At 41.5% G+C, this 14,126-nt stretch overlaps 1 protein-coding gene across 1 annotated transcript; it reads right to left on the reverse strand.

Moving 5' to 3' along the window:
• Positions 1–1,848: 1,848 nt before the first annotated feature.
• On the reverse strand, positions 1,849–8,363 carry CNEP1R1 (CTD nuclear envelope phosphatase 1 regulatory subunit 1). The gene is made up of 6 exons (XM_061469077.1): positions 8,293–8,363; positions 5,852–5,923; positions 3,528–3,601; positions 3,092–3,201; positions 2,899–2,953; positions 1,849–2,371 (listed from the first exon to the last, which is right to left on the reverse strand). The coding sequence occupies exons 1-6, from the start codon at positions 8,315–8,317 to the stop codon at positions 2,330–2,332; spliced, it is 378 nt and encodes a 125-aa protein (XP_061325061.1). The 5' UTR covers positions 8,318–8,363; the 3' UTR covers positions 1,849–2,329.
• Between the last annotated feature and the right edge of the window lie 5,763 nt (positions 8,364–14,126).

The raw sequence follows: 14,126 nt of genomic DNA on the forward strand, positions 1-14,126 counted from the left end.
CTTGTGGCGGCCACGCATTCATAGCGACGTCGCTTTTTGATCCTTCGATGTCAGCTCTTGGTATCATTGTGAAGCAGAATTCACCAAGCGTTGGACTGTTCACCCACTAATTGGGAATGTGAGCTGAGTTTAGACCTTTGTGAGACAGGTTAGTTTTACCCTACTGATGATGTGTTGTTGCAATAGTAATCCTGCTCAGTACGAGAGGAACCGCAGGTTCAGACCCCTGGTGCATGCACTTGGCTGAGGAGCCACTGGCGCAAGGCTACCATCTGCGAGCTTATGACTTAACGCCTCTAAGTCAGAATCCCACCTAGACATAGTGATACTCCTAGAAGGAAAACTCTTAACTTCAGACCCAGACAGATGGAGCTCCTCTAGCCTTGTAAGGCAGTCCGTCGAAGAGAAGGACATTCTAACTAAACCTATGACCTGAGGACTTTGCTGTCACCGTCCAAGCTACCTAGGCCCTGGCAGATAAACCTCAGGCGTAAAGGGTGGGACCAGTTCTGTGCACACTATGCCTCATCTAAAAAATCCACTGCACAGGCCTGAAAGATTTACTCACACTTGCAAAGCCCTATAACAACAGAGGAGGTGGTGGTAAGGTGCAATGGAAGCGGCAGACCCAACCCTGCATGCAAGCGGTTCAGGACATTGGTCGCTCGAGATTGACCCAGGAAATGACAGTCTTGTTTGGAAATATCCTGAATGACCAAGCAGCCTTTTTTCCAACTGGATTTGCCTATCCCACATTGCCCTTTTAGTCCTCATCGCACTTGTAGTAAGCAGGGGTGAAGCCCTTCCCAAATCTTCATTCGCAAAGCCAAGCCATCAAGAGCATCCGCATATGCGCTCAGGGCCATGATGGCTACTCTGCACACTTCCCCAGGTCAAAAACTCTGAACAAAGTAAATGCTGAATAAACCATTTCCTCTGAGAGCACTTAGAGAGGTAGGATTGACCTGGACAGTGGAAAACTGGAAGGACTTTCTTTCTGGTGTCAGTATCGTACACTTCATATCGTATACTGAATACAGGAAATGTTGGTCCAGTATGAAAGTTACAGACTTCAGCTATAAAATCCCAAAGCTCTTCTGCATTCAAGATCTGTATTTGCGCAGTACAAAAAATAACAGCTGTTTATACAAACAATTTATTTTATACATATTGACCTACAAAATATACACCAGTTAAAAATAATAGATGGGCAGAAGGGAAAAATTACAGAATACAATTCTGAAGGTCTCAACTGACATGGTTACATCCATAGGCTGCCTTTAAAAGCCAGTGTAGCTTGTAGTAGGTGTTACTAAGTTGCAACAGCTTTGCAGTTTTAGTCCATTAGAAGGGTTTGAAAACATTAAAAAGGCACCTCGAACAGCCTAAAACTCTTTCCAATTTAGCTATTCAAAAGTTGCACTTTATGCACATGACATCCACATCTTGCTTTTAACACTCAATAATAAAATATTTTATTGTGGCACTCTATTTTCTACACCAAATCTGAAGTTACACATTTTTCAATACTAAATTGGACTATCATTGCATAAAAATCCTCTCAGAATGGTCACATGGACTTCAGATACAGTACAGATACAGTCTGGAAGGTACAAGCATATTTAAGGTACTAAAATCTGAAAAGATCAGTGTTGTGAACCAGATCACACCATTAACTACGTATGATCACAACAGAAGTGGCTGGTGCACTACATACACAGACAGACAAATGTGATCATTGATGCAGCTGCAGTTCTTAAACAGTGAGACCAGTTTTCTCCAGGACAGACAGTCTTTCCGCAGGCCTTTAACCGGTTCCAAAAAGAATGACCAGGAGACAAGGACAGCTGTAATGAGTAAGTGTGCTAATGAAACATCATGGGAATGGTAAAGTGTTCTTATCGTTACTGTTCATGAGAACAAAAAAATCCATACAGCATGTATTACTTCTTTTCCTGAACACTGGCATCCATCTGCTATTTACAATAGCTTACAAAGACACGTAACACACATGAGGTTTGATTTTCAAGTTCAACTTCATAGCCGATTAACAATACTTCACCTGTATGTTCTCCTCTAGCTGAAGTAAAAAAAGTGACACTAATACTGAAAAGGAGGTAATCAGAAGTAGCAAAAGCACTGATAATATGATAACAAAGAATTTGGATAAGTATTCAAGAAATAATATTGCACACTTTCACTGTCAACTGTGTAAGACTTTCACTCCCAGGCAGCGACAACCAGTCCCATTTGGTTTTTGTTGTCACACTACCTTAAAAAGGTCATTTTTGGTTTCCATGGCAGTGGAAAAAAATGAAGGAAGACAGCCTTATTGAACATGAGGCCTAGGTTTCAAAATTAATTTTCCAGTCTGCAAGACAGAAAAAAAAAGAAAAATTAAGTTTAGACCCTGAAAGTTGAGCCCAAGCTCAATTTCACAAGCTAAGTTTAGAATGACACACAGAACAATACTAATTATTCTACATTCCAGTTTTGCAGATACACAGAATTTATGAAAGTGTATTCACAGAATCACAGAGTGGTTTGGGTTGGAAGGGACCTTAAAGCTCCTCCATTTCCACCTCCCTACCATGGGCAGGGACACCTTCCACTAAACCAGGCTGCTCCAAGCCCTGTCCAACCTGGCTTTGAACACTGCCAGGGATGGGGCACCCACAGCTTTGGGCAACTCTGTGCCAGGGCCTCACCACCCTTATAGTAAGGAATTTCTTCCTAACATCTAATCCAAATCTCCCCTCTTTCATCTTAACGCCATTCCCCCTTGTCCTGTCACTACATGCCTTTGTGGCAAGTGCTGTTCAGAAAAAAAATCTGTGTGCCTTCTCCAGTAACTTGCATTTTTTCAAAAACAAGGTTTAGGCAATGGCTAACACTTACATCATCACAGGACATGTTATATTCCGCCAAAACAGTTCGACATCGGGCTGCTATACTGTGTGGATTGTGTCAAGGAAAGCAGCTAACACTGGTACACAGAGCAAGTAAAAACCAAAAAAGCAGTATTAGCACAGGCTTCAATAACAGCAGTAACTGCAACACCTTTAATCTGACAAACACAATTGAAGGATACATTGATGGTGCCACCACTCTTTTATGTATTCCAGCAAAGAATAAGCCTATTAGGGTAATACAACTAATTGTGAAAAACGGATGATTCCAAAGTGATGTGAAAAATGACACCTAGGAAAGAAACCAAATTAGTCCCACTGCATACTTCTAAAACATACAGAAAGTTGCTGCCTAGTTCACTTAATTAAAACAAAACCAAATCATACTGCTCCTAGCTGTTTCTGAGTACTTGTGAACCATTCTTTAGACAAGCATTCAAGATGCACATATTGGTAGGCATTACTGTCCCAGGACATATTCCAGAACAATTCTGGAGAGCTCAAGAGCTTAACTGAAAATTATCTCACAGTTTCATGGGAGAACCACCTGTAGCCTTTCAGTTTTCAATACGATACTTGACTGCCACACACTACATTTAGGATTAACCTGATTCTTACCTTTTGTGTCTCTGGGTCTATTAACCAGTTCCAGGCACCAGTCGCTGTGCAGACTGACACCACTATCAGAATCACTGAAAAAGAAAAGAACAAGAGTCATAAATAGCATACCTCCTATGAACAAGTGTTTATTTTGCATCAACAGCTTTTACACATTTCTTTCTTCTCCCTCTTCTGGGGGAGAAAAACTTTCTAGTTGGAAGGAAGAAATGAAAACAGGCAAAGAAACTTTGATTATGTCAAACCATAAAGATTCTGTACCAGTTTCACAAGTAGGTACCAAAATATAAATTCTGTGAAGTAAAAACATCCAAATGCTTTGGAGAAAACAAAAGTTTCTAAAATAACACCATTAGCAAAAATATGAGTTGGAAACTGGAGTAAGAGCTGTACCAAATTTTCAGTATGCTCTTTGAGCTTATGCAGTCTGGGCAATGGAAATGAATCACCATTACATTGCACAGCAGAATTAAAGCATCTATCCCATTAGCTATTCTACATCAGAACAGCCTGAGGCATTAGCAACAGCAGTTTCAATGGCATATCTGAGTTGTGTTATACTCCCCATCACAATCAACACAATTACAAGCAAGAAAGCCAACACAGAGAAAAAAGATAAACACAAAATTCAAACAGGAGTCAGAAAGCATGATAGCATTAGCAGACGAAAATTAACAAAAACCTGTACACATACAGAATAGCTTAGGAAGAATAATCAATTCACTGCAAATGGATAATGCTAGATACGTACTAGAGTAACACAAGATACTAGACTGATTCTGAGAGACTACAAAAGGCTGGGGAGCAGGGGTTGGTGGAAGAAGAAAACAGTACAAATATAAAGGTAGGGATAGCTCCTATTGCATTGTACAGCCATGAAGCCTTGCTGCTTTCATTGGGCATTTGGCAGTTCTGAGTGTTTCCTGTGGAGCCTGAAGTTCTGATGCAAATAAAGTCTTTTATGGGGTGAAGGGGGAAGAAAACAGAAAAGCAGCACAAAAAAAATTGAAGAGCTAGAGTTACCAGCCTTTGTGGTCATTGGGAAGAACCTGAAAACAAACCCCAGATATTCATGAAATACTACTTTTAGGTTTGTAAGACTGCTGTAATTTACTACTGAGTTACATATTCCTTCTGCATATTACAAAATCAGAAACAAAGTTAAAAAAAGAACCCTGACAAGTTATGCTTTCAAAAAAAAAAAAAGTTGGAAAAAAAAAATCTGTCAAAAGCATACAGCTGCTTCTCTATATAAATACTTTTTTCCTAGGATAATAGGAGGAAAACTTAACATAGAGTTAAATCCCCCACTGTAATGAAAGTAAAACATCCTATTTTACGTGAATTACAAAACTAGGAAAACAAGCAGTAGGTAAAAAAATTAGCTAGTGAAAACAATACTAGCTATGCAAACTTCATTTAAATATGCTTAGAAGCTCCCAATATTTTGTTTTGTTTTTTAATTATATCTGACAGTAAATAGCAATTCTGGAAGCCAAATGCATTCCCTAAGTAGGTGCACACAAGTTGGGCAGACCTACTTAGAAATATCTGCTTGCCTCCCAGCTGCTCTGAAACAATGGGGGTGTTGGGGTTTGGTTTGTTGTGTTTTGGGGTGGATATTTTGTCGGTTTTGTTTTTTAAGTCATTCCTCCAGTTCCTTCATTTGAAATTAACCTCTTGGACTCTCAGGAAAAAAGATGCTATCTTATATGTTCTAAAAAAGTGTCTGCATTTTTTGAATCTCACAACAAAAAAAGCAATCTGTTTTCACCCTGGATTACTGATCCCAAAGTTGGCAGCATACCTGTAGTATTTCTTGCCTTGCCCCTGCCTTCAAACTCCTGTTAGAACAGAGATGAGGACATATTCTGCCCTTATGGCATACTGTTGTAACTTTGTCACCTTCATTTTAGAAGGGAGAGGAACAGAAGGACTATTCCACTCAATCATATTTAGTTCAAGTAACTACAGTGACTATCTGTAGTTCTGAATCTTCAAAACAACAGCAACAAAACCCCCCAAAACAACAAACCTCCAAAACTACAATAACGTACAGTCCCAACTACTTCAAGAATAATTCAGTCTTGAGCCAGGTCAATCCTGACTTCATTTTTCTAACTTGGGCTAAAGTATTAGTTTGTTGTCTTGAGATGTTCTTTGTCTATGATTGTCTTGTTGCAGAGTGTTTGAATGTATGCCACAGAAATTTTTTAAGAGTTTAAGCACAGATTTTTGTTTGGGAAAACATAAAGATACACACTGGTACATCTAAAATGCTTTAAAAAGAGAATCCTATTTATTCCTTGGAACATCAGACTTACTTCTCCAACGTCCTGTAGCTGGTTGCAAACATGCAATATATTCGGTAAGTCTTCTTTCAAAAGCTTTGAGATCTGGGGAGGATATATACCAAGCATAATTAGATCTCCATTTATTTAGTGAAATTTTAATGAAAACATAAAAGGAATTCACTTTTCACCTGTGCACACCCACTTTTTAAACAGGCAGAGAAAACCAATGCAATGGTCATTTACATGCAATTAAAGCACAGTCAAAGCAGCTTCGTACATTTAGATGAAAAGTACAATGATGGAGTTATACCAAATGCAAGAAACATTCCCACTTACAGAAAACAAAATAGTAGAGAAAACAGAGTATTTTAAACGTCTTTAAAAATACTAAGAATTAGATTCAGAATAACTTAAACAGCCCTTCCACACAGGAAAGAAAAAAAAAAAGAAAAAAAAAGAAAGAGTATCACAGTTTGGAGTATTAAGTCCATCAGGAAACCATTAAGTTCCATTATTTATATAGTCATAATTAAAAAAAAAAAAAATCACCCTTTGCTACTTGTTCAGGGGATTATTTGTGGCAGCATGGTTTTGATGACTTTTGTTTTGTAGAAACTTTTAATGCCATGATATATATATACACACTATGTTAAAACCCACAGTAAACGCTAGATCTTATACTTTTGTGGGGGTTTTGCTTTAAATAGATCTTCATATTGCCATCATTCTCCCATGGTCTTTTCATTGAAATTACTGTTAAATGCCAGGCAGCATTTCAAGGGTATACTCCTAATTTGTTAAAAAACAACAACAACAACAAAAAAAAAACAACACCAAAACAAAAAACCCAACAAATCTTAGCCACCTAACATTTCCGTACAAGCAGCTGTTTCACCTGAAGGCTATGTTGGATTTCTCTTCAACAAGGTCAGTATCTGACAACACTGCAGTCAAAGGTAGAATTTTATCTGCACTTAGGTTTTTCTTAGCATAAGTTTAACTTTCAGCTAAAGTATTTCAATTAGCATCACTCTGGAAATACTTCCTTCAACTTGCAAATATTGCTAAATTATTTACCATGATAAATCAGTTGAAGGATCAAATTAGAAGAAATATTCCTCTTATGATCGTTACTAACACCATTTTCGAAATTGTACATTTACTCCTAAATGGTTTGCAGATGAATTCAGGAGGGAAGATTACAGCATTTTGATTCCACCCACAGAACAGTTAACTAGTCTTAATTACTGCCAAAAGCCCGGTAGTTATGGCCTGTCCTCCACCTCCCTTCTGGGAAAGCTAAGCCACTGCCAGCAATTAAAGCTAATTAACTGTTCCCTGACTAGCACAAACCCCTACAACCAGTCACTGAAGGGAAAGGGGGAATATAAGGCATCACGTGAAAATCTGCTATTTGAGACACAACAGCCTGTGGGCATAAAATCAAGCTATTGATACCAAAGCTCTCCAGAAAACGCTTGTATAATGCAGACGGCATTAGAAAGAAGAAAAAAAAAAAGAAAGAAAAAAATCCCACCCCAAAACACAGGGAAAAAAACCAACAAAATTCACCAAACTTTCGAAACACAGGCGCTTAAATTTTCATCTTATTTTTGTTTATATATGATCTAAAAATCTTCTCTGCGTTTATCACTTTGACACCTGGCAGCTGTAACTAGCAAGGCACACTTCTTTGTGTGCGTACAGCTTGTACAGACACAGCAGCAAAGCCATGGCAACACCAGACTACCATTTTTTGTTGACATGTCTACCTCTAGTATCTGCTAGGAAACACCTGCTAAGGCTGAGACACTGATGCGTTTCTGAAATTTCTGTAAGACTTATTTTTTGACACTAAAGGTGTGTCAAAAAAAAAAAAAAATCTCCTGAAAGGCGTTTTTCATGTTTCTGACATCCTGTAAACTGTCATTTCAACGAACTTGTAACCCACACCACCAACGTCCTGAGACAACGCCGGCTACTCGACGTAACGCTCTTCAAATGCAAGAGGAGCCCTGGCAAATGCCTGGTGTGCTACGTGGGGCTCAGGGCTGTAAGAAATGTATTCAAGCAAAGACCGTGAGCGGAGAAACAGCTACCGCAGCACAGGGGAATTTTAACACCCTAAAGTCGAGAAACCTTGTTGACAAAAGGGCACGGGAGCCCACACACAGAGCCCCTCAGCACAGGCCTTTCTCGCGGGCGGCCACAGTGCAGGGGCAACCCCCCTCCGAGCCCCGGGCTGCAGCCCCACAGACCCCGCCCCAGCTTGCCTGTCTGGGCCAAGGAGAAGCGCCGGCCCCGGGAGCGCAATGCAGGGGCAGCCGAGGCCTCTCGCTGCCGCTTCGTCTCCCGCAGGGCAGCGCCGCGGCGAGGCCCGCTCTGGAGAAATGAGGCAGCGCGTTCGGAGCCAGAGGCTCCCAGCACAGCTGAGCAGTAGCCGCGAGTCCGCTCCGTGGCGCCGCACTCACCCTCAGCCTGGTCCAGTGAGTTCATGGCGGGCGACAGAAGGCAACCGTAATCCTCACCGCTGCAGACCAGCCCGTCGCACAGGCTCAGAAGCCCACTCCCGTAACAACGCCGCACCCTACTGGAGAGCATTCTACTCGCCATGCCTTCCCTGAGCAAGCGCGGCTCGCATTGGTCACAGAAAGTGCTGGGGCGTGGCTCCAGCTATTTGTGGGCGGGGCGGGGCGGAGCTCCGCTGCTGCTGCCCTTGAGGGAGAGCTTGGCCGGAGCTTGCGCGTGTACGGGGCCGCAGCCTGGGGACGGAGGGTTCGCAGCCTTGCAGCGTTTTGTGTCCTCCGGTGCGTGCTCGCTGTATCCGGCTGGAGTGAGTGCGAGGTGCTCCCTTGTCAGTCCGGCTGTATCTCTTCTCCCGCCCTGGGCTTTGTTTACGAGCGGATTTTCCTGCAGCGGCGGCCGTGCGGCGCTGGAGGGATGCCCTTGGGATGGGACCGTAGTGGCGGCGCGTCATGCGGCCTTTGCGGCAGCTGTCGCCTGGGGGGGGTGCAGACATCCGACATAGTGCTTAAAGGCTGAGGGTTTGTAAGCGTCCCTTCGGACGTACAGAGATCAGCCGTCATCATCCCGTAGCTCCTATTCTTGTCTTCGGTCCCAGCCAGGATACAGAGGTGCCGAGCTGCTCTGCTCCTTGCAGGAAAGCGTTGAGTTAGAATGACTTGATTAGCGAGCTCTCCAGGGACCAAGAGTCCCTGCACTGCCATTTGTTTCCAGCTAAGCCATACTGAAGGCCGGACTGGTGGTTTGTGGTGCAGTAGGAGCTCTGTGCTGCCATCCTCCAGAAGCAGCCACGGGGAACTGCGGTGCTCTGGGGGTGGGTGGGACAGGACATCACTTGTGTGCAAAGACTTCGTTGAAGGAAACTTGGGAGGTCGTGAAAACACGATTTATAGTCGTTTTGATCTCATTATTTTTAAGTGCAATTACAGAAAAATGGGTGTTTTCTAGAAAGTCTTAAGTTACTGTTTCTCTGGTGATGGCTTACTGAATCAAGATGACAATATAATATTTTCTTAAGAGCATTTGCGAGTTCAGCTTATAGCTGTGCCTAAGTAGCTTACGCTGGTTTTGCCAGTGTGAAAACCAGCAACATGCCCACCAATGCTGGTTGGAGTTCTGTCAGCCAAATGGGAAGGCTGAGCCCCTCAGGGGTGTTTTTTTCTAGCTGTTGTTAAAGGCTATAGCAGATAATTAGTGTAATGAGTAAATTCCTGTTTGTTAATCAAATCTTGCTTGCTTCGGAGTTACTTGCTTAGAGTTACTTGCTTGCTTAATAGTTACTGGAAAATTACGGTGCTTTGACGTGTTGCTTATAGACTGCGGGTATCCATTAAAGTAAACGATGCATGGGGAAGGCGATAAGGAGCCTTTCTCCCCACACCCACCGGGAGACAGAATGAGACCCTTTATCTACAGATCACACAGACGCAGAAGACGCCAGGAGGTGACACGTATATCAGATGAAGAAGAGTATAAAACCAGTGACTTTGGGGAAGTGGGGTGCGTGCCGTTGGCAGAGCGGAGACTCCCCGACCGCCCAGCGCTGTTTTGCTTGCTGTCGCTTGCTCAATAAACTGATTTGATTCTTTGGTCTGGCTCTCGTCAATTTATTTGAGCCACATTTATAACAATTAGCACTAGAATATTTCACTGGATTGAAAAATTGGAGTCTGGGAAATACATATTTTCTTCCTTACTTGCAGTTGGTAGAACCTTGAATTAGTCACACCTCATGAAGTTAGTGTTACTCTGAAAAATGCAGTGCTGTGCATAGCCTTTGGAGACTTCTTGTATCCTGACAGTATCAGAAAGTTGTAATTTGTACTAGGCTATTAATACTTCTGTGAGTTTGTTGATGTGCAAGTCTCCAGCTGATCTGTTCTATCTTCCTTTAGCTGTTCGGTTTACTTCTGAACAGATACCTGTATCTTAAAGCTGGTTTTTGTTCAAGTGATACAATTTAGCGTAAGGTGTCCCTGCCCACGGCAGGGGGGTTGGAACTAGATGATCTTAAGGTCCTTTCCAACCCTAACGATTCTATGGTTCTATGATTTGTGACACTTAAAAGCTGAACTTACACCAGGAAGAAAAATCCAACAGTAATTATAATTCCTGTGTTGTTTGTAATGTGAAACTTCTTGGGTAGTTCAAAATGGTTTTATTTTCTCTGAAATTTCCCAGTTAGGTTTTACTTTTCCATACAATTTTCTTGGCAGGAGAGTAGGTAAGGTACATAAGACAAGAGACAATATAACTCTCATTGTACTACAATTATAAGTTGAAGAAACAGCTTCTTAGGCTTAGTGCACATGTTAATAACCCTTGATACCTTTTGCTGCCTTTGAAGCCTTAAAATTAACAGTTTAAGCAAAAGGGCTTAGTATACATTTGGCTTGCTTGACAATGCAGAGGTGATTGGAAGAAACATACTTTGTCAGCTTAGAATGATATCTCAAGTATCTCGTTGAGGTACAAGGGATGCATCTCTCTGAGTTTAGCATCTTTGGTATCTGGTTCTCACAGCTGTACTTTGAGCATAATGTGGGAGCATCTGTTAGCAGCATCTGCTAATATTTAATTAGGATGAGTCACCTGTTTCTTAGTTTGAATGCATTTCCAGCCTTCTCTTGCATGTTTTCATCTACATAATTGCTTCTCCTGCTTATTTTCCTATAAACAATTCCTCCCTCTTGAGGCAACATGCTACTTCAGAGATACTGTGTTAATGTTTAAGGCTGTTAAAAATTCAGTCTTTCCCTTTATTACTCCATATATTTTTATAAATCTGTTTGTTGTAGTAATTACCTTCCACTTTTGAAGAGTATTATCCTAACTTGTGTTCAGTGGTGCAAGGATAGTGTTTACATGCTTTATATGTATATCTGAGCAAAATCCAAAGAATCATCTGTACATGATTGTCCTGGGTTCAGCAGTAGCAGTCATTTTTCTCCTTCTTAGTAGCTGGTGCACTGCTGTGTTTCTGACTTTTGGCCTGGGAACAACACTGATAACACCAACGTTTTTAATTGCTGCTCAGTAATGTTTACTCTGACCAAGGACTTTGTGAGCCTCATGCTCTGCCAGGGAGGAGGGGAAGCAGGGAGGAAGCAGAGACAGGACACCTGACCCAAACTAGCCAAAGGGGTATTCAATACCACAGCATATCACGCCCAGGATATAAACTGGGGGCAGTTAGTCGGAAGGGCTAGATTTCTGCTCGGGTTGGGCTGGGTATTATTCGGCAGGTGGTGATTGGTTGTATTCTCTTCCCTTGTTATTTCCCTTATCATTATTATTATTAGTGGTGGTAGCAGTAGTGGCTTTGTGTTATACCTTAGTTACTGGACTGCTCTTATCTCAACCCGTGGGAGTTACATTCTTTAGATTCTCCTTCCCATCCCTCTGGGAGCGGGAGGAGAAAGTGGGGGAGAGAGCGAGCAGCTGTGTGGTTCTGGGTTGCCGGCTGGCCTTAAACCACGACAATGAGGTATAGTGTAGAAATACACATTTTGTCTGTCTTAATGTAATTAAAAGAAGATTCATTTTCACTTCTTAGAATCGTAGTATGAAATGAGTTCTGCCACACTGAATATCTGAAAGGGGCTTATAAGGGATGCTGGAGAGGGGCTCTTCATTAGGGACCATAGGGGTAGGACAAGGGGTAACGGGTTAAAACTTAAACAGGGGAAGTTTAGATTAGATACAAGGAAGAAGTTTTTTATTGTGAAGGTGATGAGGCATTGGAATGGGTTGCCCAAGGAAGCTGTGAATGCTCCATCCCTGGGGGTGTTCAAGGCCAGGCTGGAGGGAGCCTTGGGTGAGATGGTTTAGTGTGAGGTGTCCCTGCCCATGTCAGGGGTGTTGGAACTGGATGATCCAGTTAGGTCCTTTCAAACCCTAACTGTTTTATTATTCAATGATTCTATGAATATGGGAAGTTATGGGTTGAGATGCTAGGAATAGTTTGAACTTTGGTAGTCTATAAATTTGTCTTCCTCTGTTCTTTTTCTGCAACCGAAATGAGGGGTTTATGTATGTGTAGATATTTAGGACAGGAGAAGTAAAACTCACCCTCTTATCCTTTATAGCACTTCAGAAGACAGGCTTCTTATATCCAACATAACTTAATTCCTTTTTTTAGCTTGTTGTTCCTCTTAGCACACTTTAGGGTAGCCTAAAAGAATGTCACGCAAGTTCTGTGTTCTATAGCATGGAGTTTTATTGATCTGTGCTGACTGTTCCCTGCTGTTTGCCTTCAATATTTAGTCCCCAAACTTTCTTGACTTTCAGCCCACACATGCATCCAGGTAGATTCCATGTCTTCTGAAGTGAATAATATGTAACACAGAAATGTTGCTATGAAGCAGTTTATGAGAAAAGTGAATCTTTGGATATTAGATGTAGAATATAAAATTAAACAAAACTCCCTCAGCATTTTTGTCATGTTTTTATGTTAGGAGAGGATTCTTGTTCAGTCTTGAGTCATGTGGTTTCAACTTTTCCAGTTCCTAGTCCTTCATGTTTAGTTCACAAGTGTCTTCTCAGCCTCATGCTTTCCCACACTTTGTATTTCGTTTTCTAAAAAAAACTGAAAGAGGTGCATTCATCTGCTTTCCATGTTTTGAGGGGTACTTTAGTTCTTCAGGTGTCTTTCCTCATATGATAATAAAGTGACAAAGTTGTTTCCTTTTATTGACTTTCAGGTTGAAAGTTATTTGTTAAGAACAAGGATGTTTTACTTAGAAATTTTGGGTTTATGTCAAAGATATTGCACCATAGTAGTAATGGCTAATAGGAAAACTAAGCTATTTAAAAGTGTGGAGAATCCAAGACTGAAAGCTGAACTTGTTTCTTTTCTCTTGGATATAGCAGCGTCATATCGTCGCTGTGTGTAGACAGACCTTGAGGTCTGTGAGTGAGGGGGCCACTCTTCCGATCTGCTTTGTCATTCTCCATGGGTATGGCCCTGTGTCCCTCCCTGGCTGGCAGCTGTCACCAGTGGGTAGTGTAGCCCAAGGGTGTTAATGTGAGCTGTGATGGTTGCACTGCGTAGTAGAACACCTAGATACAGGAGCAGGTAGCTTGCTGTCTGTTTGAAATGCTAAGCCATAAACCCTGTTGGTTTGCCAGGATATGCTGTATTTCTTCTTGTTTCTAGGCATGGTTTAGGGCATTTTTTTGTTTAGTTTGATATCCTGTGCACAGCAGCTGCTTTGAGGGTTGTTTGCAATCTGTTCGCTTGCCCTGTACTGTTAGTCTTTGATACCACTTCTGCAAAACAATGATTCCTTCCAAGTATAAGTGCTCCTTATTAAAAACAAATGGAACAACCACAACCACAGAAGTCTGCTGCTGATGCTTTCTTTTTTTTTTTTTTTTGTTTCTCACATTGCTTCACTCTGTAACTGCTTCCAAAAGAGCATATTCTGAAATAACGTGACGGTCTTGCTGTTAAGTAAACTCTCCTTACTCTTCTCTCTATGGTATTGCAGTTATATCAGGGAAGTGGGAGATAATTTCTTTTGGGGATTTTGGCTAATCATCTTTTGAGGAAAACCACAATGTTCCTAGTTGAAATACAGAATCTAAATGGATTCTTTGTTTTTAATTTTTTGTGGTCAGTTAGATTAGACATACCTTTAGAAACCAAACAGAACATACTCCCCCAGGGCTATCATATGTTTGTTTGTGTTAATATGTTAGATAATCTTGTATGTCTTGTCTTAGACCACAGGATCTCTAGGAATTAGTACAAATAGAGCGCAACATATCCCAGCTGTGT

Source organism: Pezoporus flaviventris, unplaced genomic scaffold (genome assembly GCF_033815535.1).
Source record: "Pezoporus flaviventris isolate CSIRO_AGI_PZ_B2104156 unplaced genomic scaffold, CSIRO_AGI_Pfla_v1 ptg000054l, whole genome shotgun sequence".
Lineage (NCBI taxonomy): Eukaryota > Metazoa > Chordata > Aves > Psittaciformes > Psittacidae > Pezoporus > Pezoporus flaviventris.